This window comes from Sardina pilchardus, chromosome 10 (assembly GCF_963854185.1).
Source record: "Sardina pilchardus chromosome 10, fSarPil1.1, whole genome shotgun sequence".
Classification (NCBI taxonomy): Eukaryota; Metazoa; Chordata; class Actinopteri; order Clupeiformes; family Clupeidae; genus Sardina; species Sardina pilchardus.
In genome coordinates, this window is record NC_085003.1 from 7,920,673 (window position 1) to 7,946,660 (window position 25,988).

The window sequence follows — 25,988 nt, forward strand, 5'->3', positions numbered from 1 at the left end:
AGACGCTCACTAGACAAGAAATAAATTCATTTACTGACTGAGCGAGCACTTTTGGACCGATACGTTCGGAAGTGTGCATTGGCTATAATGGTGTTTTTGCACCCCTCAAACCCTATAGACAGTTCAGTCACGGCTTCATTAAAAGTGAGTTGGTGAAGCTATTGAGTACATGACGATGCAAGCATGGAGCTGTCAGAACATCCAGTTCTTTTAATTCCTCGTCTGGTCTCATCAATGTGCTTTTGTTCCCCTCAAATCTCTGCAGGCTTTGGTCTTTTGCTACCGAAGGCCCAATTAGCCAGAGTGCTCTTTCCAGGGACAAAAAAAACCACCACACACACACACACAGAGGGAAAATCCTGCCTCTGTGTCAAAGCCTTCTGCTGTAGTGTGGACACCAGAGAGATGGGCGCCGCTCTGGGCTCCTTCTCGCCCCCCTCTCCTCTTGTCCTGGCACACAACACGGGTCACGTGGTGACAGGTGCCGAAGACTGTGCCATTGTGCCAGGGTGCCATGCTCGGCCTCTTGTGCCCGTCGCAGGCATCCCTCCAACTGCCCCAAGAGCGTCTGCACAGAATCTCTCCTTTCTCTTGCGTGCCCTCTCTCTCTCTCTCTCTCGCTGGGTTATTCTCTGACCTGCCTGTCACAGCAGAGAGGAGTTGAGCGGCTCACTGCATTCCTATTTTAGCGAGGCAGCCTTAGCACATAGTACAAAGCCGCCTTTCCCCCCTGCTCATGTTTACTGTTAGTCGAATCTACTTTCCTCAGACAGGGCGGACATATTTAAACATGTTTAAAGGTTGTATGGCGAGAGTGCTTCAGAGAGGTAGAGGGAGCACGATGGGGGGAAACCATCCCTCGGGGCAATGGGGCTAAAAGCAGGAAGTAATTACATGTGTTTACATTGCCTGTGGTCAGGATTTCTTTTGTGGTGATTTTTGCAAAGGGAGTTTTTACACCCCACCAAATCCAGCCAGCGCTTCAAACAGGTCCTTGTTTTACTCACGTGTTCAGCTGCTCATTTAAACTCAGGAAGAAGATCATATTCATAACACTCGCTGTTGACATGGTTAAGAGCCATTAGCCATGTCTGTTAGTGATAGTCTGTTGCCTGCTCTGAATCTACTGGTTAGGCAGTTGATGTTTGTGGCATGTTAGCAAATCTGTCCACTCCCTTCCTTAAATGGAGTATTTTAAAGCCTCTATTGACCTCTCTCAGTACTCAGTCACTGTGAGATGGCCTATGGAGTGCAGGGCGGATTGGTTCAGGCAGAACGGCGATCCCAGAACAGCTGTGAGAGGTTAAGAGGCAGAAATATGTCCACACACACCCTCCGCAGCAGGCAGTGGGAATATTACACGGCGAACAGCGCGGACACAAGCGCACATGTGGCCATACATCACCGCGCGGCTGAGCGGCGTGGCGCCCCGGAACACCTTTCGGGCAGCGGCTAATGGAGGACGCCGAGATCAGCGCAGGCCGGCCATCGCTCACGCCACAGGCCAGCCAGAGAGGGGGTCAGGCTAGGGCTCGGGCTCTGACCTCATTTGCTGGAGCTTCTGGGAACACACTCTCTCTCTCTCTTTCTTTCTCTCTCTTTCTCTCTCTCTCTCTCTCTCTATCTGTTTGTCTCTGTCTCCCTCTCTCTCTGGTGATAGCAAAAGCCAGGTCTCAGGGTCTGACCTCGCTGGCTCGGGCTGGCTTCCGGATGGATCTCTGAGATATGCGAGCTGGTCTGAAACTAGGCCCAAGGTGCGCTGCGCTACGCTGTGCCTGTGCTGTGTTGTGCTGCGCTGCTCGAGTGAAAAGGGCAAGGAGAAGAGGGCTTGTCAGTCAGCCGCGGTGGAATATACTGGCTCAGCACTTTTCTTTGAGAATGCACTCGACTCGATCGGTATGATGTCTGTAGGCTGCCACCGTGAAAGGGCAACAACATCGACTGGAGAACCTGCGCTGTCACTCAGGGGTGTAGAAACATGCCCAACATTCTCCCAGCACCTTTTCACCTGGCCTCTGGCACCCTGTAGTATTATCTCCCTCTCTCTCACTCACTCACTCTCTCCCCCTTTCTCTCGCTCTCTTTTTCTTTTTCTCTCTGTAACTCTCTTTTCAAACATTTCTCTTTCTCTCCCTCTCTCTCTCTCTCCCCCCTCTCTCTCTCGCTCTCTACCCCCCCCCCTCTCTCTGTCTTTCTCCTTTATTTTTCCTGTTTCCAAGTCCACACTCCCTCTGTTCTCTGTGTGGCTGTTGTTCCAGTTGATTCCATAGAGCTGTGGCTCTGGGCTGTGTCTCTCCACGTGCTGCTCGTATCCGACGGCCCACTGAGGCCAGAGTGTGTTTTGGGGAAGCGCTCGGCCAGCTGTCACAGGCACGTGCGCCATGCACACTCTCTCCACCTGGAGGCGTCCCAGTCAGCCGGCCAGACGGACAGACGGACAGCCTTCCGCGTCGCCTCTTTCTCTTTTCCCTTCTTCTTCTTCTCCACCTCATCCACCTCTCTCTGGCGTTGCCCTCTGTCCAGTCCTCCCGCGCTCCGTCTCCTTTGGTCTGTCTGTCTGGGGTGAGTTGTTGCGCTGCAGAGCCTGGATGGCCCAGCGTGACTGTGTGTGTGTGTGTGTGTGTGTGTGTATGTGTGTGTGTGTGTGTGAGGTGCGGAACCCCATGTGTTCAGTACGTGTTTAAAGCGCAGTGTAATAACACAGACGTGTCAGGACGATAAGAGGGTGTGTGGAGACGAATGCGGACCTCACACCAAACGCAGGCCTCGTGTGTTGCTGACCGGGCGAGACGAGACGAGACGGGAAGGGATTCAGGAGCTCATAAGTGTATACTGTCCTGTGATAATGTCCACAAAACTCAAACTCTTCACTCAGGCCCCCCAGACCCCAATTAAGAGTCCAGCTCGGGCCACTGGGTTTCATTCTGCTTCTCTCTCTTTATCTGAGATTATTTTCTGTGTTGTGTTTTGGGGAACGCTGTTATCCATTATGTGTAAAAATGCAACTTCCAATACACATGCAAGTGTCTTTGATGAATGTTTGGACTAAATACATTTTATAACCATGCTATTTGACATTTAACTCTATTCATGTAAATCAGACAGTAAAGTGCATGCTTGTGTCCCCCCCCACAGAGGAGCACCAGAAACAGCACATATCCCTCCAGAGTGACAGGACTATGGGCCAGGAGGTGAAAAACGTACGGGAATCAGTGTCTCTTCATCACTCCTCCTCCTCCTCCTCCTCCTCGTCGCTATCCTACGCTAACGCCAGCCACGCGGCCCCCCACTCGCGGCGGAAGCGTTTCCTGTCCTACCCGCGCTTTGTGGAGCTCATGGTGACCGCCGACACCAAGATGGTCCGACACCACGGCCGCGACTTAGAGCACTACATCCTAACAATCATGTCAGTAGTAAGTAACACATTGTTCTTCCAAAACTACTCAGTTTTTTTTTTCTTTTTTTTTGCAATGCAACAACCATGAAAAGTGTTCATAATATGAAAATGTGACGTACTGAACCTGTTAGCACAAAAACAAGCGTGTTTCCCATCAACCACAGTCTTCTTCATTTGCTGCAGACAGCAGACAGGTCGTTTTCTTTACCTGTCCTCTTCATTAGCTGGAGACGGTGAGGGTTTTGGGCGTGTTTGCTTTAATCTGCGGCGCACAGCCCGGTGGACTGTGTGCCTGGCGGGCCTTTGCTGTTTGCCGTCGAACGCGAGCAGGGGTGGGAGGTGTGGCGTTTAGTTATGTCTGCTCAGTGTGAGTTTTGTCTGTGTGTGCCCTGAGAGGTCAGGTCAGGGTAGACTCAAGTGTTTTGTTTTGTCTCGGGTGCAGCAGAGCAGCAGGAGCAAACAGTTTGGCTGCCGGAGAGCACCGCTCAAACCAAACGGCCTGAGAGGAATGTCTGATCATTAAAACGCTCTTTCTGTTTTTGGAAGATCTTTCTTATTAAAAGCATTTGACAGTCGCTTCTGTAGTGAAAGTGATCTGAGATAAACATAAATAAACAGTTTGAAGTGTTTAGTGACTGCGATAATAAAATATATCTATATATATCTTGGCAATTTCCTTAAACACATTAAGAATATTTACAGCCCTTTTATTTTTATTCAGTTGGCTAACATCCTACAGGGCATCACTTTTGTGAAGCCTGTAGAATACTGAGATTTACAGCGTTTCCAATCTTTCTGTGATGGCTTTTTTGGAGCTCAGCCTGTTTCCCATTTTATGGGTGCCTTCAGCTAAAACAGAACTCGACTCTATGAAGGTCAAGGAGAGGGGGGGACCAGAAAGCTCCATATGAAGGAGAGAGGAAGCTTGTGCATTCTGCCGCCGCTGACTAGCATACTCAGCAGAAAGGCCAGCCACAGCAGGGCCCAGAGTGAATGCTAATGGGGGCGGAGGGAAGAGCAGGCCGGCCGGGCCGGCGGTGGGAACCATATGGGGAAGTGGGGCAGGTAGAATGGGATGTTGTTTGGGTGGAGGCAGCCTGATGGATGGCCTCTTTAGAGAGCGCTGCTGATGTCATGCTGGTGTGTTTGCAGTGACCGGAGAGAGGCTGGCCCGGGGATCCCAGCGCCTCCTCCCGCCTCCTCCCGCCCTGCTTTATGGTCATGTCCACCGGTGACACTGTGATTTATAAGCCATGGGGGCTCGCGTTGCTCTCTCTCTCTCTCTCTCTCTCTCTTTCTCTCTCTGTCTCTCTCGCTCTCTCTTTTCTTTTCTTCCCCTCTCTCTGCCCTTCTCTCTCGCTGTCTGTCTCTCCCTCTTCTTTTCTTCCCCTCTTTCGGCCCCTCTCTCTGCCCCTTTTGCTCCCTCTCTCTATCTCTTCCTTTCCGTCTCTGTGTCTCTCCCTCTCTTTCTCTCTCTCTCTCTCATCCTCTCCTCCTGTCTCTCTCCCTCTCTCCGTCTCTGCGCTGTGGAGGCCTCTGGTTCTTGTTGCCTGTGGGCTATGACAGGCTGAATGTTTATAGTGGGCTAATGAGTTCCTGTCAGGGCTCCATGCATCGTCTCAGGAGTAGGGTGACCGGCAGTGACACACACACACACACACACACACACACGCACACACACACACACACACACGCACGCACACACACACACACACACACACACACACACACACACACACACACATACACACACACACACACACACACACACATACACACACACACACACACACACACACACACACACACACAGACCCGCACAAGAATACGCACACAAATACACAGACCCACACAGGGGTTGGTTCCCACTGTGGCCCTTTCTACTGAGGCTTCACAGGCCGCTGTTGTGGGTCAGTTTCTGGAGACGCCCCAGTGAGAGCCCCTGTTTGCACTGAAGCGGAACAGGGCATGTGTGTGCACACTCAGAAACAGAACCACATTACACTCACCGCTCACAGTCTTGTGTTGGAACTGAAATCTGAAAAAAGCGTTGAAATTCTGAAAACTGCCCCAGCAAATTTTGGTGCCTTTTCTTCTCACTTTTTTAAAAAAAAGAATGAAATGCCAGTGACTGCTGATCACGGTTGAGCATTAGTTTGCCTTTCTTGTCTCTGTGTTCCTCTCATTACAGGTCTCTGCCATCTACAGAGATCCCAGCGTGGGGAACCTCATCAACATCCTGGTGGTGAAGTTAATCGTCCTTCACAGTGACCAGGTGAGAATATGTTGTTAAAGCACTATATTAAAGAACGATTATAGCATCATTTATTACACATGATAAGCTAATGAATACCTCTAAGGGGTTCGTAATGCCTGACCTCTCCAGCTAAGGGAGTTTAATTAACCACATTTGGGTTCAGAACTCCCGTTAAGAGTCAGCTTATGCTATGTGTTTGATTGCTGACTGCGCGAGCCTTCAGCTCCATGGTTACGGTGCTAATCTCAGCTGACCTGCCTGAACCACATTCCCCCAGTGCTCACACAGGCATAATAGCAATGGGAGCGCCATTAACTCAGACATCCCACTGTGTATGCATAGCTCTATACAGCTGCAGAGCCATTTAAAACTGACCCTTGCGTGGTTTGTGCCGGTCCTTTCCCCCCTCCCCGTCACTGTTTTTCCGTCTCGTCCACAAGGAGGGTCCGTCCATCAGCTTCAACGCCGCCAACACCCTGCACAACTTCTGCGTGTGGCAGCAGAGCCAGAACGTGCCGGACGACAACCACCCGTCCCACCACGACACGGCGCTCCTCATCACCAGGTGAGCTTCCCCTCACCTGTCCTTCTTCCCTCTCACTGGACACCAGCAATAAGGCAGTGAAGGGCACATCCTTGTTGACCCTGATCTCACGTGTGTGTGTGTGTGTGTGTGTGTGTGTGTGTGTGTGTGTGTGTGTGTGTGTGTGTGCTGTATGTGTGTGTGTGTGTGCCTGCGTACGCGTGCGTGTGTGTGTGTGTGTACTGTGTGTGTGTGTGAGTGAGTACATGTGAGTGCGTTCGTGTGTGTGAGTTAGTGCGTGTGAGTGCGTGCGTGTGTGTGAGTGAGTACATGTGAGTGCGTGCGTGTGTGGTGTGTTGCCGTGACGTAATGTGTTGTGTCTACTCACTCAGGGAGGACATATGCCGGGCGAAGGACAAGTGTGACACGCTGGGTAAGTAGGCCTCCCTCTTTGATATCTGTGCCAAATCCGCTGTCGTCAGTAACGGGGCTGCGAAAAGCCTTTACAGTCTCGCCCGGGCCCTTCCAGTGGCCAGCTCATAGCAGGGACGTCAAGAAAATCTGTCTGCCTCCAAAGTGACTTAATCAGTGCAGGTGGGGCCCGTGGGGTCAGCGATGGCGGTAGCGAGCTAATCTCCGTGGCTGGATGCCTTAATGGCCTTTGGCAAAGTCTCTCGCTCTTGCTGTCTGCCTCTCTCTCTCTCTCTCTCTCTCTCTCTCTCTCTCTCTCTCTCTCTCACTCTCTTCCTCCCCTGGCTCTCTGAAGCTGCAGCTGTGTGTGTGTCGGTGACCTTTTCAGGGCTGGCCGAGCTGGGGACCATGTGTGACCCGTACCGGAGCTGCTCCATCAGCGAGGAGAACGGCCTGAGCGCCTCCTTCACCATCGCACACGAGCTCGGCCACGTGTAAGTCCTCCGCCAGCACCCACCGTCGCCCCCTCTGACCTCAACCCCCCCCCCTCCACCACCCCACCACACCACACTACCCCCACCCCCCGCTTTCCATCCAAACAAGTAACAAAAGGGGCTCTTATCCCGTAGGTGCACACAGGTGCAAAATATAATAAAGGCAAAGAATCTTTTAATAACATGCCAGGATTAATACAGCTTCTTTAGTGCACAGGCCTGCCATGCTTAACCCTAGAGGTCTGTGGGACAGCATGAGGTGGCCCAGGTACAGAAGTATGCTGAAGGACGCTAGTGCATAGCAGTGGAGAAGTGAACCTCTTGTAGATCTACTGAGAATAAAACAAGTGGGCCAGAACAGATAAAAAGCAACCCCTGGCAGAAAATGGCCAACTTTCAAAAGAATGTTAAAAAAAAAAAATTCCAGACAATGAAAGGTCTCCCAGACAATGAGAAAGATAGAGAGTTAAGGGAAAAAAACAAGGAAAACGCTTTCATGTACAAACTACACACACACACACACACACAGCGGACCACATCTCGGAGGCATGACGAAGATGAAGCATTTTGATATGCCCTGGAGAGGGTCCCACCTACCAGATGACAGCGTAAACGCCTAAACCCCCCTCCACCCCCCCCTCGTTGTTCTGCCACATGTGAAGGAAGGAATCACACAAAGCCTCTAGCTGTGCGTGGCGTGACATCATTGTGGAAGGGAGTGTCAGCTACACGCTTATTCTCGCAGACGGCTTTAGGGAGGACATCAGAAGTGACATGCATACATTACAAGAGGTGGGGGTCGGGCAGTCATCGTATACTGTATAATTACCGCGTAATAACTGTTGTGATAACACCACCTTCCATTCGGGACTGTTTCCAAAACAGCCCGGAGTCGCTGCACGTGTGGGATGTGACAGCGGCCTCCCCTTGTCAAAGGCTTGCTTTGTGGACAGATGACCAAACGCATAAACACATGAGCCAATCTTTCATAAAGTCCCGCTCCGGCTCCAAACATTAGCTTTGACAGCCTGTCGCCTCGCGACGGGAGGGTGGAATTCTTTCCCCCTCGGTCACGCTGAGTATGGGACCCGGCGGTGTCCCGCTCCGTGCTGCTGTGGCCAGTGGTGTCCGGCCTAGTAAATGGGAGCAGTGTTAGCCGCGGCGGAAGAATGGCAGCGATTTTTCCACCCCCTCGGGGTAGCCAGTGCATTTTGCCCCTGCAGAGTGGGCCCTCTGTGGCATGGCAGAAGTGCAAGCGTGTCTTGTTGATAATATGTGTGGCGGTATTTTAGCTGAGGTCACTGCATAAAAAGTCGTTTGGATTTGGCCTCTCCCTTCCTTTTTTTTAACGGTCAGCATCAGAGTTCCATCCATCTGTGTGTTTTAAGAGTTCTGTGAAGTGTTTTGAACAGGTAGGGGTCCTCTTGTGTCATATCACATCTCAGGTACTGTCAAGCTTCACGCTTCAGCATGTGGTGAGATGACGCGGAGCAATTTAAAGGTTAGTGGCTCTGAACTTAACCATCTTCCCGAAGCATGCCCCAGTGGGCTGTGTGTGCCTCTCATCCTAGATCATCCAAAAGAGTTCTGACACTTCGATAAGACATTAGAGCCTTTAATATTAGGCAGGCCAGGTTTTAAGTGCGCCATAAATCCTCCGAAAAACTCTTTGCCGGCCATTCCCTTGGAGCACATGGCCCTTGCTGACTCGTGAAGGAATGAAGTCATTCCGAGGTGAAAGATGGATTTGATTTTGCGGTGTGATAATTCACAATCGCAACGTGGTAATCCCATTCTGATGTTCACATCCATCAGAGGCCATGTCTCGTTTCGTCTCCAGTGGGTCTGTCTCGATGGAGTCAATCAATTGTTCCAATGTTACATTGCCCCAGTCGCTGGAGACTGTGTTGGATCAGACTACCATTGTAGGCTGGACACATTATTTATGTGGGAGCCCTCTGGATATGCAGCGCTCGTGACGCCAGGAGGTCACTGCAAAGAGAACACTTGCGAAAATTTACGAGTTTTATTTATGGGACATTACAAGATGGAAAAGCGCTTTTTCCCCTCCGTGTTAAAGTATCTCAGATGTTGTGGGCATATGCTAGTCATCTTCGTTACGTGGATACATGATACTTAAAGGCAGAGGAAGAAGCAGGAATGTGCGGTGTGTGCACACTTCAGCGGAAAAAAGAAAAAGTCGTGGAAGTGTCGTGGAGTCGGCCCGGGTGCGTTCTGCTTCGCTGGGCTGGAACCCTTGCGAGCCAGTCTCGGTTCTGGAGCCGTCCCCTACAGTAGGGGCCATTCAGCGCTCCCTTTCCCTACTGACCCACTGTGGGGAGAACAAAAGCGCCGGCGGGGAGTTCCCAGACCCCGCGCTGGACCGCAGAGATCAAAGAGCACATTAGAGACCCACTCTGTGCACTGAATTGCTAAAATGGAGGGAAGAGTTCTGAGAACGCAGCAAGGTGTTTCATGTATGGGGTAAAAGCAAATGTACGATGGTATGGAGACAATGGCACTTTACCTTCCAGCCAAGGAAGGCCTACACACATTGTTCTTAGATAAGGTGATGTTATACGTGAGCTGCAGTTACTTTGACGATTTTGAGTTAACGCAAAGAAAATTGCTTAATCTTGCGCACATAAGGGTTTACACAACAGGACATGTGGCTCCTCTGATGTGCAGCGTGAGTGTGTGTGTGTGTGTGTGTGTGTGTGTGTGTGTGTGTATGCCTACTATCTGAATGTGCTGTGGGGCGGTGGGCCTGCAGAACAGGAGTCATATGGAGGCCTCTTAACATTCTCCCACTCTCTGGCCCGACTTAGCCCCCTGTTGCTGGAACCAAGGGCTCACTCCAGGCTCAGAGCTTGGGTCAGACCCTGTGCATGCGTGAATGTATGTGCACATTTGTCTGTGTCTGTATGTGTGAGTGTGAGTGTGTGTGTGTGTGTGTGTGTGTGTGTGTGTGTGTGTGTGTGTGTGCGTTGGAGAGAGAAAGAAAGAAAGAGAGACAGAGACAGAGACAGAGACAGAGAGAGAAAGTAACAGAGCAAGAGATAGAGTGAGAAGGAAGGGAAGAGCCAAGCCGGAGCCCAGCATGCCGCAATAAACACTAGCCAGCTGTGTGCACACTCGGCCCTGGACCGCACCACAGCAGAGATGCTTATAGACGAGGGACATCCGCTGCTAATTCAGACATCAAACGCTTCGGCTCTTGTTTTTTTTTTACAATAAACCCGAATCATTCATTCCCTTTGCCTCGGAAGAGGATTCATTGCATTCGTGCGAGTTCTTCCACGACCAGTAATGAAGCTTTTGGTCAGAGACCCTAGGGTCTGGGAATGCCTGAATCCATATGGATGAATGTGGGCGTGTATTTATAGAGACTTTAAGAGCTTGTCATTTTGCCAATGGATTTTCATGCGATGGGGCTTTTTTTGCTTCACTACAAAGGCCATCCCTGCCCCAGAACAATTGTCTAAAGGTGAAACAGAGGTAGTAGTGAAGGTGATGAGGATTGTCACTTGCTGACCGGGTCTGCTTTGATTCACGGATCTCAATAGCATGTACCGTACTCTTTGTAGCCAGGTGCCTTTTTATTGAAAAGCATACAGTAGGTCCGTTCCATACCATGTGGGCCAGTCAGAGCATACAGTAGACTTGTTTTAGGGTGACCCCCCCCCCCCCCCCCCCGTCTCCACTGGCACTGACTGTAAATCTTTTGACGCTAATCCTCTGGGCCAAGTCCAGCGCCATTTAGCAGCCGCTTTGTGCACTAATAGTGTGTTTTCTGTTCCTCTGTTGTCTCGCAGCTTCAACATGCCCCACGACGACTACCCAAAATGCATGGAGGGGGGCATCAAGCACCAGTACCACGTCATGGCGCCGGTGCTGAACTACGACACCAGCCCGTGGTCCTGGTCCAAATGCAGCCGCAAGTACATCACAGAGTTTCTGGAGTAGGTACCCCCTGTCCCATGCTCATATCACTATACTGTATATTGCTTTTCTTAAGGAGCCAGGTCCAGATGTGAATGTGTAAACTGCTGAGTAGTTAAAGTAACAGATAACATGTTTGTAGTTCAATGTTCATTATCCGTTGTTCGTTGTTCATGAGGTGTCTTTAGTTTGCACATCTTTCTTGACTTTTTTTTATGGCAGTGCACCAAGGGGCTCCTTTTACTCACACATTCTCTACTCAAACTCTCCATACAAACCTCAGATATGACCATGTTACACTGCAGGAGTCCACACCAACTCCAAACACCATCCATTCAGTACCCTTGTCACTCCGTGTAGTTGAAGTGTTTGTGTACCTTGTCAGCAGCCTTATGGGACTGACCTGGTGCAAGCCGTCTATCTCTCGCCAGTGCCACAGGAAGCTATTATCAGGCTTAATTATTGAACACAAACACTGCTGGGCTTGTTATTACGGCCCGTTTAAAACAGTGTGTCCTGTCTTAAAAGTGGGAAGGGGTGGAGTGGGGGTAGGGGGGGCTTTCCTCTTTCGGACTTCTTGATTGATTCTCCCCCTGCTTCTCGCTGTCTCCCCACTCGGCCCGAGTGACTCTTGAGATGCTGGACAAACAGTCATTTAGTCGCTCGCGTGTTTTTCCCCTCGGAAACGGTAACCAAGGCCAAGGACTCATTCATGGCTCCCATTCCACCCCCTGCCCCCCCTGCCCCCCCCAAACCCCCCTATTCCTTCTCCTTCCTCTGTAGTGGAGCAGTGGCCACCAGTCCTCTCTCTGAAGGGTTCCTCTTTAAGATGGGAAATGTCAGTTATAATTAGATTTTCCCCTGGACGTGACCCTTTGATCTCTCCCCCCGCCCAGCTTTTGTCGATTGTGCACACTCACAAAAGGCCGCCTTGTTGATGAGTCGCATCGTGGGCAGTGCTCGCCACGAAACGCCTCGCACAGCCTTTAAGGTTGCAACGGTGGCGAGGCATAGTTTCCATCCAGAAAAAGCCCAACTCGAGTGGTGGGAAGAACAAAAATACGGAGAGAGGAGAAAAAAAATCAAAACAAGAAAAGAATTGAGGAAAAAGCCTCTTCCCATTGAAAATGTTAAGCAGACATTTCCATATGAAGCATAAGAGTGTCAGAAAAAGACTGAGTCAATACTGCGAAAAGGGACGGTGACTTGTGGAGTGATCTAGAGGGGAACTTACAATTTGCTTGATAATGCCAATATGTTTACACAGTGACTGTAGGGGAGCTTAGGGTTCAATGCTGTTCTCCATGGCTGAGAAAGACCCCTTGAGATCCAGGCCCTTGCTTCAGAGGTTGGCCTAAGAAACAATGCAAAGCATTGATCAAAACTTCACTTCCCAGGAGGTTGTGTGGTCAAGTGCATCTGTGTTTTGACTGCCCATTCTGTCTCGAGGGCCCTTAACTATTTTCAGCCCTCCCAGAGAAAAGAAGATTAAGGCGCACCCTCCTTCTCCAACCCCAACACCCAACCCCCTCATGAGTTAAGAATGCCATAATTCTGTATTGTACGTTTGAGGGATACCTTGGCCTCTCCAGACGGCAAATGAAAGGTGCTTATTTGCGTTGCTATTGTTACCCAATTAGCTTGCCTTAAAATAAAAGCAGCAGTAATTATGTTTCGGGCTATTTGCCTGTGAATTTAAGCTACAGACTTGTTGAAAACTAAAAATTCAGTCCTTGCGAATTGCAAGCCACTAATTGATGTGTGCACTTGTATTGAAACCACATAATCATTTCTGGCAAAGGCCTATAATTTTCCACTGTAATGTTTGCTGCACAGCTGGGAGCATGCTCAGAGAATTAAACCAACCACAAAGGCTATTGAAGAGTTTGGCCTCTACACAGCGTTCCATATGCACATGATTTCTCAGTATAGCAGTCTAATTGACAAAAAAAGTTTTCTTGATTATCTCTTCAACATTTTTTTTGAAAATGATAATATGGTAAAGGGGCCCAAGAGAATCCACTGAAAGGGTGAAATGTAATTTATTTAAAGGGGATCCGGTAGTGAGATGAATATGAATGATAAAATCGTGACTGTAATGTAGTTGAAGTTGTAGCCAAATCACCCTTAAAAACCCTTAAAAATATTTATATACGTTCCTTCACACTGCATACGTTCTCATGAGAGTTAATGAGAACATCTTGTATGAAGACCATGATGGAACTCATTACAGTATGGCTGCTCATGACAAACATGCAATGATAACTTAAGCTTGCATCCCTAGATAAATTGACATTACGGAATTCACCTCGATGATTACCAGGTGCAGGCCTTGCCTCTGTGCCAAAGGGGTGTTGCGGGTAGACTGTCTTGGCCAATGTTGATTTGCTGTACACATGGGGTTGGGGGAGGGAGGTGTGTTCAGAAAAGCCCCAGTGATCCTTCATTTTGGTTGTCCTGGTTTTAATATTGCACCGCCAAGGTTCTATAGCGCTGATGAGACTCTGACAATCCGCTGAAAGCTGCCTCCATATACAATCAGCTTCTCCGCTCCCCTCCAGAATTCTCTTGTTCTAACAGCTTTCGTCGTCTGTCTGGCTCTTCTCTTTGTCTCAAGTAATTCCCCGAAAGCACCCCCGAAACAAAGGTTTCTTGCAGTGTCTGACATAATGAAAGTAAACCACGACACTTGCTGATGGTAAGCCAGTGTAATTATCAGACTGGCAAGACCAACTTGCTGTGTATAAAACAGGTTGTTAGCCTCTGTATGCAGACAAATTGCAAAAAGAAGTGCTAACATGTCACATAATTACACATCAACCAGGCCTATTGTGTCCCTCATTTCCTTAGTGGCTCTGCTAAGTCAACAAAGGAGAGTAGTTGCTTGGTGACAAGTTTATTTTGGTGAATGGCGGGCCAAGCCTCACTGTTCTCAAAAAGACTTTTTGAGTCGGTCTAGCACAGGTGGCTCAGTCCATCTTGGTGATCAATTTGTCTCTTACAGCTGCTCCTTTGTGAGGTGGGGTGTGGTAAAGCCACAGTCTGTCAGAAGGAAGAGGAGGTTATTTGTTTGATAGATGTTATGGGCTCAATCATTTTGGCAGAGTCACTGAGATTCTTAATCCCCCATTTTGCTCAGTGCAATGAGAGCTGTCATTTTGAGAAACTTACCTTCAACACAGCTGCCTGCTCGTGTCCAGGTTGGTGTGCATTTGGGTTTGCTCTGTGTGGGAAAAAAAGCATTGAGTAGAATAGGTCTGCAGATTTAAAAGTACCAGTGGAGACCACCCACACTAGGCATTATAATGTGTAAACACTATATTATGATGGCTTGAATTGAGCAGCTGAAGTGGTCATGTACAGTTTCATAAAGCAGGCACGACTCTGCTAACATCTTGTGGGCCATCTTGTGGCTGCAGAAGTAGGAGAAGTCAGACGCAAATATGAGATTCATTCAGTCCAATTCATGCTCGTGTTACAATTCACTTTTTATTTTTGTAAAACCAGGGTTGAGGCCGTATGTTGGAAAACATACAATATAGCTGTGTAGCTGTGTAATATATAGGAGTGTGACTATCAGTGCTTTTGTGGACTCATTTTTCATTCACTTCTGTTGCACGTGGACAGCACTGGATATGGAGAATGTCTGCTGGATGAGCCTGTTGGCAGAACATACAACCTCCCTACCCAGCTCCCAGGCCAGCTCTATGATGCCAATCGACAGTGTGAGCTCATGTTTGGATCAGGATCCAGAATTTGCCCCTTTATGGTAAGCCACAGCTCTGCTCTGCACAGCCAACATTTGAGGAGAGGTCAACCTCACAGTGGCTTCTTCATTTCACCCATGTGTCGGACAAATGACTTGTAATTTGCCTACTGTGTCAAACACTTGCTCAAAAGATTTTATTTTTATTTTGAAAACGCAAGCATTTCTGGAGCTACAGTTATGTTTATAGTTAGATCTTATTAAGTCTTCCTGCATGTAGATGGGATATTCTGTAAGAAACATGTGCAAATGACCATATTCAACATATGTTAGGCTACATTAGGTCTGATTATACTGTGCTACATTTAAGCAGTGTTGAGAGGCAAGGCGTTTTCCAAAAGCGCTATTGGATTATAATGACAAAAGAACATTCGTATCGGACCCCAAACACAGCTGCTTGCTCTATTTACCAGGAAAAGTAATGTGAACCAGTGGCAGATCTTCATATTGGCAATATGGGCAGCCGCCCAGAATAGGGCATATCTGGCATAAAGGGCATAGAGGGTGGTTGCCCAAGGCATCATGCAAGTTAGGACCACCACTTACTGTATGTGGATGTTACAATAGAAGTTATGATGTACAAAAACATGCAAGTGGCAAGGATTTTTGAACTTTTGACTTAAAAATGTTAATGTTTGATAACAACTGTGGAAGTTATATACAAAAAAACATTTCTTTATACAACAAGATCCTTCCTTTGCTTTGTTTGAACTGTTATTCTATTCTATGTAAGTAGGACTTAGTGCTGCACTAACATGTCCTTGTGTTTGTTGTTGTTGTTGATTGTTGTTGCAGTGCCTGCTAAATGATAAAAAGAGATCATCCCTCGACAGGGATCGTCAAATACATGAAATTGTCCCTAGGCCCACTGCTTTTCCTGTATCTGTGACTGAAATATTTAAAATTCCATGATGTCTGCCTAACAAACGAGGTGACAAGTCTTGAATTGAGCACATTCCAATAAGCCAAATGTCCTTTGATGTGATGCTGTCACCAGCAGTTCCAACACTCTTCACGTGCCCTTACATTGTGACTGACAGGTCCTTTGACCTACATTGTCATGGCCTGTTTATGTCCACTCAAGTCAGATTATCCAATTTGGGAGGTCATCTGGTGTTTTAAAAAAAATCATTTATGGCTTAGGTTATTTGACTTGTAGCTGTGGTTTGCTCAATTCCCCATTTGTACGGTAGTTAATTGTTGTCCGGGTCATTAATACTAAGTTTTTTTTTTTTTTTACTACTGTAAAAATAATAAGTTGTAAAAAATAACAAGGTGTATTTTCAATGTTGTGAATTACTTAATTAATTTTGATTCTTTTGATGTATTTGTTTTGTCTCCAGAAACCATGCAAGCGGCTGTGGTGCACCAGTGCTGAGGGGGATCATAAAGGCTGTCGGACGCAACACATGCCCCTGGCGGATGGCACTGATTGTGGACATGGCATGGTAGGACTGCACAAATGAAGCTTCATAAGAGTTTGGAATACAAAGGAAAATTACAATTTTGGTTGCCAAGTGAAGAATTGTAAATGCCAAAATATAGAGGATGATCACTGAACTGGCACACTTGTCCTGGGAATTTGCAGACATGCAAACACTTTTTATTACACATTTCTTTTATTTTGGTTGAATTCAGTATACACAGAAAACAGTGTTAGAATCAGAAAACTGTGTTCCCAAATGTTGTTGCCAGGAGACTGGTTAAGATTGTTTTTTTTTCCCGACCTAAATAAGGGAAAACAAGTTTGCCTGTCTGAATGAACTGTTAGGTAACATTAGCACTCAAGAGCTTCCAATCCCGTTTGCTCCTTGCTTTCACCTATGGGATGCTATGCTAATTAGCGGTGCTTAGTGTATTGGGATTGACACTGAATGAGCGGGAGGTGCGAGGCGGGCGGGTGGTGTTTTGGAGCGGCAGACTGGAGGTGAAGGATCGGCTCCTTTGAAAGAGGATGCCGCCCGCCGTTCACAGTCGAGTCACCTTGTCCTGAACCCGTGACCCCCGAACCTCTTTAAAATGCGGGTGAGTGGGTCAGTGGTCAGGGAGTAATGGAGCCTGAGGCTGAGCCCAGCCCGTGCACAAAAGACGCCCCATCACCGACTCAGAGTGGGCAGGGGAAGGAGAGCGGTGGGGTGGGTGGGTAGTGGGGGGATCCTGCTCCTTCTCTTTGGACTTAACCCTTTCTCTACAGGAGGCAATCAAGGGAACTTCAAAAAAATGCGAGCCCAGTATCGTGCTGCACACAGGCCGGGGCGCTCAGAAATTAGCACACTCGACTGGAGAAAGACACTAACTGGAATAGTGGGCATCTTAATCCAAGCAAAACAACCGTGCGGGCCACTGTTGTGGGGTTGGAGTTGTCTTATTAACCGGGGGACTAGAGGACTGGGTTTGTGTCGTGGGAACGTTATGTTTGGAGCAAATGGTGTCACCATGGGAGTAGAGCATAGCTAATGAAATGCATAGAAGCATGAAGTGGTTCATGGTATTGTAGTCATCTTTTAGGGGAAACATGGGCATCCAGTTTGCGGAAACTGTTAATCATAGATTCAGGTATTCAATAATTAAACTCTTAATTGTTGCTGACTTCTCTCCATCTATCCTCTACTTGCAAACTCCAAAAAGAAAGCGCTGTGATGAAAAGAAAACACTCTGTACCATAACTCAAAGGAGCTGCTCATTAAAGAGGCTGCCACCATGTTGTTTGGCCTGTCTCCTGGAATGCTTAAACAAAATGACTGCACAAAGGTGGTCGTTTTCTTCTTCTTCTTCTACTCCCCCCCCCCCCCTTCCTTCTGACCCATGCACCTTTGTTTTTGGTGCAGAGGGTTTTGGTGTCATCTCCACTGGTGACTCTTTGAAGTGGAAGGAGTTGAAAGAGAGGGGGCTCTCAGTCGCCGCTCACCTGCCAGAGGAGGGCACTTTCATGTGGGGAAGGGCTCCCTCGGAGAGCTGCTTTAATATGGAGATGCCTACTGTGGGCCCTCTCAAATGAATAGCGTTTGTGTTCATAGAGTGTCAAAAGAACCTTGAGTCTTTCTCTCTCTCCCTCCTCCTCCCCTCCTCCCTCCCTCCCTCCCTCCCTCCTTCCCCTCCTCTCTCACTTTCTATCTTCACTTCAAGTTTAGCACTAAATTATTCCGCCCTCCTTTTCTACATCATTGTTCTCTATTTATTCATAATATGAGACACACCTCAACACACACAGACACAGGCACGCACACTCTGTCTCTTTTTTCTCTCTCGCTTTCTATCTGTCTCTCTCTCTCTCTGTCTGTCTGGCTGCCTCTCTCTCTCTCTCTCTCTCTCTCTCTGTCTTCTTCCCTATCTCCTCTGCTTTTAATATCCCAGAACTATTATGTCCTAATCGTCTTATCTGGGTGGAGGTATGAGATTTTAAAAGTCTGGTATTAGTCTGTGTTTAACATGTCTTTAGGAAATGCAAGGGCTCATTATTTCCCTAGTCTATCATTATCCACGGCCCGGATAATGTCATTTCAAATCATTAGGTAGAAAAAAATGAAACATCTTGTAAATATTTGCCGAGGTGCATTCTAGGAAACCCTGGAGGACTTCTGTTAGCCGATGACCTCCGTGGGGATGTTTAATCTCATCTCAGAGGGAATTATTTTAATGGACATCATTAAATGGATCAGGCTTAGGTCACTGGGCATGTGTGGTATCTTAGGATAGTTCAGAGGCTGACGTCTCACATTTTTCCCGGTACTTTCCCTCCTCTAATCTTCTCTGACTGTGTCTCTCACACTGTGTCTCTATGTAATCTTGCTTATCCTTACCGTTTTGTTCTTTTTTTTCTTTCCCCCATTGCATTTCTCCGTCTCTCTCTTTCTCTCTCTCTCTCTCTCTCATTCTCTCTTTCTCTTTCTGTCTGTTTTCCCCTCATTCTGTCTCCCCTCCCTCCCCTGTGCTGGGGTGCTGGAGTGAGTAATGTGGTCACATGACCCAGGCGGCCTGTCTGTCATCTGCACCAGTGGGCCGTGCACTAACAAGGGCATCCCATCACTTGTTGTCTATAAATACCACCCCTCTCCCACACCTCCTCCTACTCCTCCTCCTCCTCCTCCTCCTCCTCCTCCTCCTCCTCCTCCTCCTTGTAGCCCCTTCTATAACTCCTCCCTCTCTGCTCTTCAAAAGCAGGCCCTCCTTCAGAGGCACCGAGCGTGCCCAATCCGGACCCTGTCATCCACTAAAGCCCTGCCTGCTCAGCTGCCACAGGCTCCTTTGAAGAGAGCCCTGGCCCGGTATTCCTGCCCCGCTTACCGGCCTTGCCTGAATGGGTCATTGCAGGGGGGAGGAGAGCTGTGAGTGATGTGGTCACTTCCAAAGCCCTGTTAGCCCGGCCTTTCTTCTTGGCATCGGGGTGAGAATCGAGGGCAGTCTCTCTCTCCTCGTGTTTTCTTGTCATATCTTTGGGCAGCTGCCAACCACAGCCTCTGAAAACTAACGTTAACAGGTCTCAACATTTTTCTCTCTCTCTCTCTCTCTCTGTTGGTAAACGGGTGAAAAGTTGCAGTCTCGATATGTAATTTCGTGGTTCCCGCCTGTGTATTTCCACGTGTGAAATCGACAGAACACGACTGACTTGGAGTGGGGGGGGAAAGCGAGGATGAAAGAGGGGTATTGTGCTCCCTCGAAGTCCTCTCTACCCTACCCAGTGAAACTTTCTGAATCGGCGCAACCTGCCCTCGTCTCAGACAATTAGAGAGAGATAATGAAGTCTTGAACAGCCTGGCGGAATAGAATTTGCTGGCCTCCGCTCGCTGCCTTGGCCGGCCTCGCTGGCAGCTCCACCTGTCAGTGTGCTCCACTGCAGCCTCTGCCGGCTTGTATCGATGTCACCCCTTAGCTAATCTCTCCCGCTTTTCCACCGGGCTGCCCCAGTAACAGGCTTTTTTGGATTTGATTTAACAAATGAAATGTTGTTTTGGTCACTATGCCCCTACTCCCTGCCAAGTAATCCAGGCAAGAGGGCTTTAAGGTTCAAGGGAAAAAATGCCTTTTCATTCAGTTTTTTAAGACATGAGCGAAACAGAGAATATGTATTGGCTGCCTGTTTTTGACCTACGGAATGGAAACAGATGAATGTGTTTACCAGTACTGTAATCATGCCACGCTCCATTCATCATTGGTAGTCAGGATTTGATTAATATCTATTGCATGCTGATGTGATTAATTCCTGCACGTTCACAAACACGCTCTGGCAAATAAAATCACGTACGGCTATTAACTGATCAGTCATACAAAGGAATACATAAATGTCATGAAGGGCAGTCATCGGGTCTTGCTCTCGCAGAGGTAAACTCTTATGAAGAGGATGATGCAACAGGCAGTTGACACGGTCTCTTCCTCTGCACATTTGAAGCACAGGGCTGTTATTAGCCCCAAATGACTGGTTTTACTACCTCAGTTGGGCCATTCACCAACACCTCTGACAGACTTTTACCTTTGGTGTTTGTCTCTCATGTGCTACAGTATTGACAGGCAAGGAAATGAGACCATTCCACCCCTGGAAAAATGTATCAGTATATCACAGGCCATAAATCAGATGTACTTACCTAGATATTGATGTAGTACAGCTAATTTACCAACATATTGTTAGTTCACATTCTTTGAACATCTTCAGTCACAGGTGTCTTCCGAACTGTGAAGATTTGCTGTCATTTAATTGTCAGTTATGGATCAGTGATAACACTGAGATCATCCTACCTCCATTGGTATCCTGGTGGTGGTATGAAGAGAGTTGTTGTGTGAGAGAGATGGATGTCATAGTTGGCTGCCTGGGACAGCACTCAAATGAGTCCCTGCTGTGGACAGTGAACTTCAACCCTGGGCTGTGAGAGGGCGAACATGAAAGGTGACGCCTCGTGGAAAAACCTTTTGGCTTTAGTTTAAATGAAAGACCCGGTGCTTTTTAAATCAAGCCGCAAGCCCTCTCATTCCCAGTTTAAAGTTGATGTATGTTTTTCTCCTTTCTTCCCTTTTTTTCGAAGAAACAGTTTTTTCTTTCCCGTCAGACACTTCCTAACAATTACAGGGTAGAGATCAGCCAATAAGAACCACTGAGTGCAGATGCGAACTGTTTCTTCCTTGTTTTGTTTTTTTCTGAATGTCCACGTGGTACAGTACACATCCCACCATTGACACCACATCGCGACCGATTGCAGGGATAACATTGTTTCGGACTTAACAATGTTTCTGTGTGTGCTGTGGGTAGGTCCTTTGAGAAATGTGTCTGTTGGTCCCTTTGTGTGCGCATAATCGCATATGTGTGAAAATCCCTAATTGAAAACACATGATAGGGACAGCTGGACAGGTTTGTCTCTTAAGGCACCGCAAATATCTCACGACACTCTCAATTAAAGGCAAATCTTGACAATCTGTGTGGAGGCGAAAGGACCCTCTTGCGAGAGCTTAGCTCAGTAGTTGTCAAGGCAGTGTTTTTCCAAGGCTGTATTTGTGCACCCTTGAGAAGGCTAATTGGACCGAAGCTGGAGCCCCATATGCCTTCACGGTCAGGACAAACACCCCATGCTTTTGGCAGATGTGTTTTTTCTTCTTTCTCGTTTACCACCTTCTATTCTCTCTCTTTCACTTTTTTTTCACTGCCCTACCCCACCCCCCCCCCCACCCCACCCTTCTCTCCACATCACCCTTTCAAGTTAAACAAAGAGGCTGTAAACATGAAATGCCAGCAGGGAGTAGAATGTCTTAGAGGCTTACAAGGGCTTTGGCCCTGCCTGACAGCCGCTGCCTTGTGTTTGACAGGTACCCAGGTCCTCAGGAGAAGCACTCCGGTGGTCCCCAGGATATCCTATGGTTCCACAAACACACCGGACGGGGACAGTGAAAGAAACAGACAGCAAAATAGAGAGATAAAGAGAGAGAGAGGGAGAGAAAGAGAGACTCAGAGAGTTCTCATGCTCATAATGTTGGCAATGTAAGGAGAGTAGAGGGTTTTTTTTCCCGACAAACCATTTTCAAATGGTAACAATTGGATAGTGAAGTGTAGAGAAAATATATTTTTTAGAAGTCCTGCAGAAGGAGGCCCTGGAACCCCCAAAAAAGGGGGAGGGATGTCTATGACTCATGCCTCAGCCCAAAGACAGCCACATTTGTGTTTGTTTAGTTGGAGCCTGAAGCTAGTAACACCTGCCCGCCATTGAACATGGGCCGCCAACTCCATCATTATTCTTTGGGGAGTGTATTAAACCGGCCCAGCCAGGATCTGCACCGGCCCTCGTGTGTGATGTGGGTCTGTGCAGGTGTTTACCTCAGGTCAAGAACTTCACTTCGCATTAATGCGCCGTCATGGAGGCTAGCTAGCGCACATGTTCCTGTGGGGAGGTGACTTTGAGAGATATCTCTCAGCTTATTAGGATCATTATGGAAATCCCTGTCAGGGTCTCGCACTATAAAACCTGCCCCTGTAATTATCTTAGCCCTGTGGCATGTTCAGTTTCAGAGGAGTCTGCTGCCACCAAGAGAGCAACTGAACTGCATGAACTCTGCATAATGACATTGCATGTCTGTAATGAGATATAGAGCCGTGACTATTAGTAACAAGTTTTGCTTCTAGCCTTAGTGCTCTTTTACAGGCCTGCCCTGTATAAATGAATACTTGTGTTTGGTTTTTTTCTCTTGTTGCTCAGGAGCTATGAAATTTCTAAATGTCTAATCACAATGTGAAGGGAGATATTTTGTAGTGCCATAGGGGATTAAAATGGTAGCATGGCTGTGAGAGGGTGATTACCCATTACAGCGTGAAGTTCCGTTACCCACTGAGATTTCATGCTCTCAGCCACCCCTCCCACTGTTGACAGAGCCAAGCCGGGACACTGCAGCGATATCGTCCCCGCAGTGGGCATCCATGACTGGGCAGTTGTTGACGGACAAGCGCCCCGTGGCTCCCTCTGAGTGCTCCAGAGTTCCCGTGGCCGGTGAGCTGAGAGGCTCCTGTGGCTTCTGTAATAAGGCTTGTTCCAGCTCTTATCTGGACTCTTTGGTTTCCTTATCACCATGCCACCCCTTCCCCCCCCCCCCCCCCCCCCCAAACACACATCACCACCACCACCACCACCACCGCCACCCTTACCCCTCCCCCTTGTCTCCGTCTCTGTGTGCCAGGGGCGTCGGGGTCCACAGCGAGACAGACGCCGGTTTGTCCCGCATTCCTTCGCTGAAAGGGCCCAGCACCGTGGCGCAATCGAGCAGCGCTGCCTGGCTGTGTGGGGAGGAGGGTGGTGAAGGGGGTGGTGGGGGTGGAGGAGGGTGGAGAGTTGGAGGGTTGGATTCAGGGGGTTTGGTTACAGCGAGGAGAAGAGTGCCAGGCCTTTCCTTTCCGGAACGTTCTGGCCGCTGCCAGTGGGTTCCCTCCGCGTGGTCCTTCAGGTGGAGGCTCCAGCCGCCGCTGGCCCGGCTCCACTCACCTGAGAGGGCCGCGGAGGAAATGAGAGTGTGGCCAATCAGAGCGGCTGCTTCGCATGTGCAGGGCCCTGACCTCTCTGCCCATACCCACCACACACACACACACACACACACACACACACACACACACACACACACACACACACCCTCTCCCAGGTGATGAATGCCCCCTCCGTCGCCCGGAGATCTGCACCAGAGAAAGAGAGAGAGAGGGAGGGTGAGAGAGAACGTGCAGATCATGTGGCACCATCTACGGAGGAATGTCACGGAGGGGGAAACCTGGCTTCGCTCACGGCGGAGCCGCGCTAACGCATTTGAAGATTTTTTATTGGCCGCCCCTGCGCTCGGGCCGTGATGTAATATAGGCTGACAACGTGGAAGTGTTACAGCATACGGCGCTCCGTCTCTGGTTCCTCTCACTGACACCGTCCGTCGCCACAAACCCCACCGCCACTCCACTGACCGCTCAACCCCCCTCCACCCCCCTACCCCCTCGCTCCCCACCACAGCTGGACGGGCTGGAAGCATTCCTCGGCGTAAATAATGGCGGGATTAGCATCGCTGCTGTCCTCTTTCAGGATATACTTTTACACATAAACAGGGGATTAGGGGAGACAGTGGGACAACGTTTCCCAGCTCTGGTTGCGCTAAATCTGCCAACAGTGTTGATGTTGATTTTGGGATACAGGTTTGAAAGCAGGACTAGGGTATCTGTGTTTCTGTTGACTGTTGGAGAGCTCGGGTCTTTAAATGAAGCATATGTACTCTGTGTGTGTGGCGTGTGTGTGTGTGTGTGTGTGTTTCATGGCACAGTACTGCAGGCACGGGATGTGTGTGAATCGTGAGCTGGACATCAGGCCTGTGGACGGCGAGTGGGGCCCCTGGGGGCCCTACAGCGTGTGCTCCAGAACCTGTGGAGGAGGAACCAAGAGCACGGCCAGAGACTGCAACACACCCGAGTGAGTGTCTGCTCTACACACACGACCTCCTTCAGATCTCCCTCTTGCAGGCCTACATCAATACAGACGACGCTACACCACTGCATGAACTGTGGATTTAAACAAAAAACAACTGCCTTTGATTTGGTCTGAAGTTTATGTTTATGTGCATAAAGAGATGCCCAAACGCCTCTTAAATTCTCTGGCAAGTCACTCGGCCATGTCATTTGGAAATAAAATGTGTCGAATGTGTTAGAACTTAATTAACTTGGAGTTGTTTTTTGGGGTGGATTTCTTTGAGTTATGGACTAATCAGTGGCATTCATTATATTAAAAAAGGCGTGCAACAAAACACAAACAGTGTGGCCGTTTTTGTTTTTGACTCCGCAAATTCCGGAAAAACAACATAAGCTGATGTCTTGCAGGCCCCGGAACGGCGGGAAGTTCTGCGTGGGGCGGCGGATGAAATTCCGCTCGTGCAACACGGTGCCGTGTCCGCGGGGTCGGAAGGACTTCCGCGAGGAGCAGTGCTCGCATTTCGACGGCCGCCACTTCAACATGAACGGCCTGCCCCCCACCGTGCGCTGGGTCCCCAAGTACAGTGGCAGTAAGTCCCCCGGCGTCCAGCCTGGCTTTTGTTCAACACTAACACGCCGTTGCGGCGCTCAAAATATCGCCTGCGCTCTGTTCTGTGAAATAACACCAGTGGTGCATCTGTAGCAGAGGATTGCTAAGTCCCTGTTAAATAATCACCGTTCCTATTTCAGGTCCTAAAGTAAAGACTCTTTGAGTTTAATGTCATCAAAACTGAGCCATATGTTGGTGATATGAAACTGGAGACCTGTATGCCTATGAAGTAATGATGTGAATTGAATGTGACTACTAAGCCGTAGTGGCCTAATGTAATCAGCCGGCCTGTCATAAGGCCCCTCATTAGGTGTCATGAAGCTCTGGAGGGAAAATACACATTTTTATTGGAAGGGCTGAAAAGCACACAAGGAAAATGTAACATCCATGCTATTGCACACTAAAGCCTCCCTACCTCTCCAGCCATGTCTGATTCCTGACTTGAATGTACTTCAGACAATAATACCTGTCTCAGAATGACCTCCACGATAGGTCATCATAGATCATTACAGTATCTTCATCAGAAAGCCTATTTGGGTTGTAGCTCCTTTGACAGAAACATCTTGCCAAAGGTCTTGCAGCCCGTCTGCTTATGTCACACTGTTATTGCAGAGCGCTGTAATTTATGTCATTTATCGAAGAGACCACCACGGTTTAGGTTTCACCTCTACCACTCACCCACACCCACCCCCCCAACCAATAAAGAAAAATGTCCCTTTCCATTCTCCCCGTCTCCAGCTCCAGTCTCTGGAGGGTTAGTAGTGTGTGACATGCGTGTCGCTGGTTTGTCCGCAGCGTGCGGACAGATGGAGGTGTGGGCCGAGCCACAGAGCGTCCAGCCCGCCGAGACCCATTTGCAGTCTGTCCGCGTGTCTCCGGTGGCGGCGTCCGCCAGCTTGTTTAGACACCGCGTCCAGCTCGTGGGCTCGTGCGCTTGTAATTGGGATTGTTCGCACAGCTGGATGAGATTGCACTTTGGCACAGCGGAGGCGTGCATTGGCGAGGCAAAGCATCAGAAGAAGTTACCGCAAGCTATCGCACCAGACACATAATACGAGCGGAGGGACAGGGCAACGCAGCCAAACGGCTGTCAAGACAATGAAAAAGCTTCTGAGAAACAAACAGAATGCATGCGTTGTTTTTTAGAGGGGGTTTGGGGAGCAAAATTGTTGACCTCGGCAAGAT

General features: G+C 48.7%; 1 protein-coding gene across 1 annotated transcript in view; it reads left to right on the forward strand.

Moving 5' to 3' along the window:
* The window catches only part of LOC134094403 (A disintegrin and metalloproteinase with thrombospondin motifs 20), an 83,966-nt gene that overhangs the window by 15,070 nt on the left and 42,908 nt on the right, over positions 1-25,988 (forward strand). The window contains exons 7-16 of the mRNA XM_062547910.1: positions 3,189-3,413; positions 5,589-5,672; positions 6,095-6,219; positions 6,570-6,610; positions 6,977-7,082; positions 10,898-11,044; positions 14,652-14,793; positions 16,134-16,238; positions 24,052-24,197; positions 24,602-24,783. Coding sequence (XP_062403894.1) covers positions 3,189-3,413; positions 5,589-5,672; positions 6,095-6,219; positions 6,570-6,610; positions 6,977-7,082; positions 10,898-11,044; positions 14,652-14,793; positions 16,134-16,238; positions 24,052-24,197; positions 24,602-24,783 — 1,303 coding nt within the window. The remainder of the gene's footprint in view (positions 1-3,188; positions 3,414-5,588; positions 5,673-6,094; positions 6,220-6,569; positions 6,611-6,976; positions 7,083-10,897; positions 11,045-14,651; positions 14,794-16,133; positions 16,239-24,051; positions 24,198-24,601; positions 24,784-25,988) is intronic.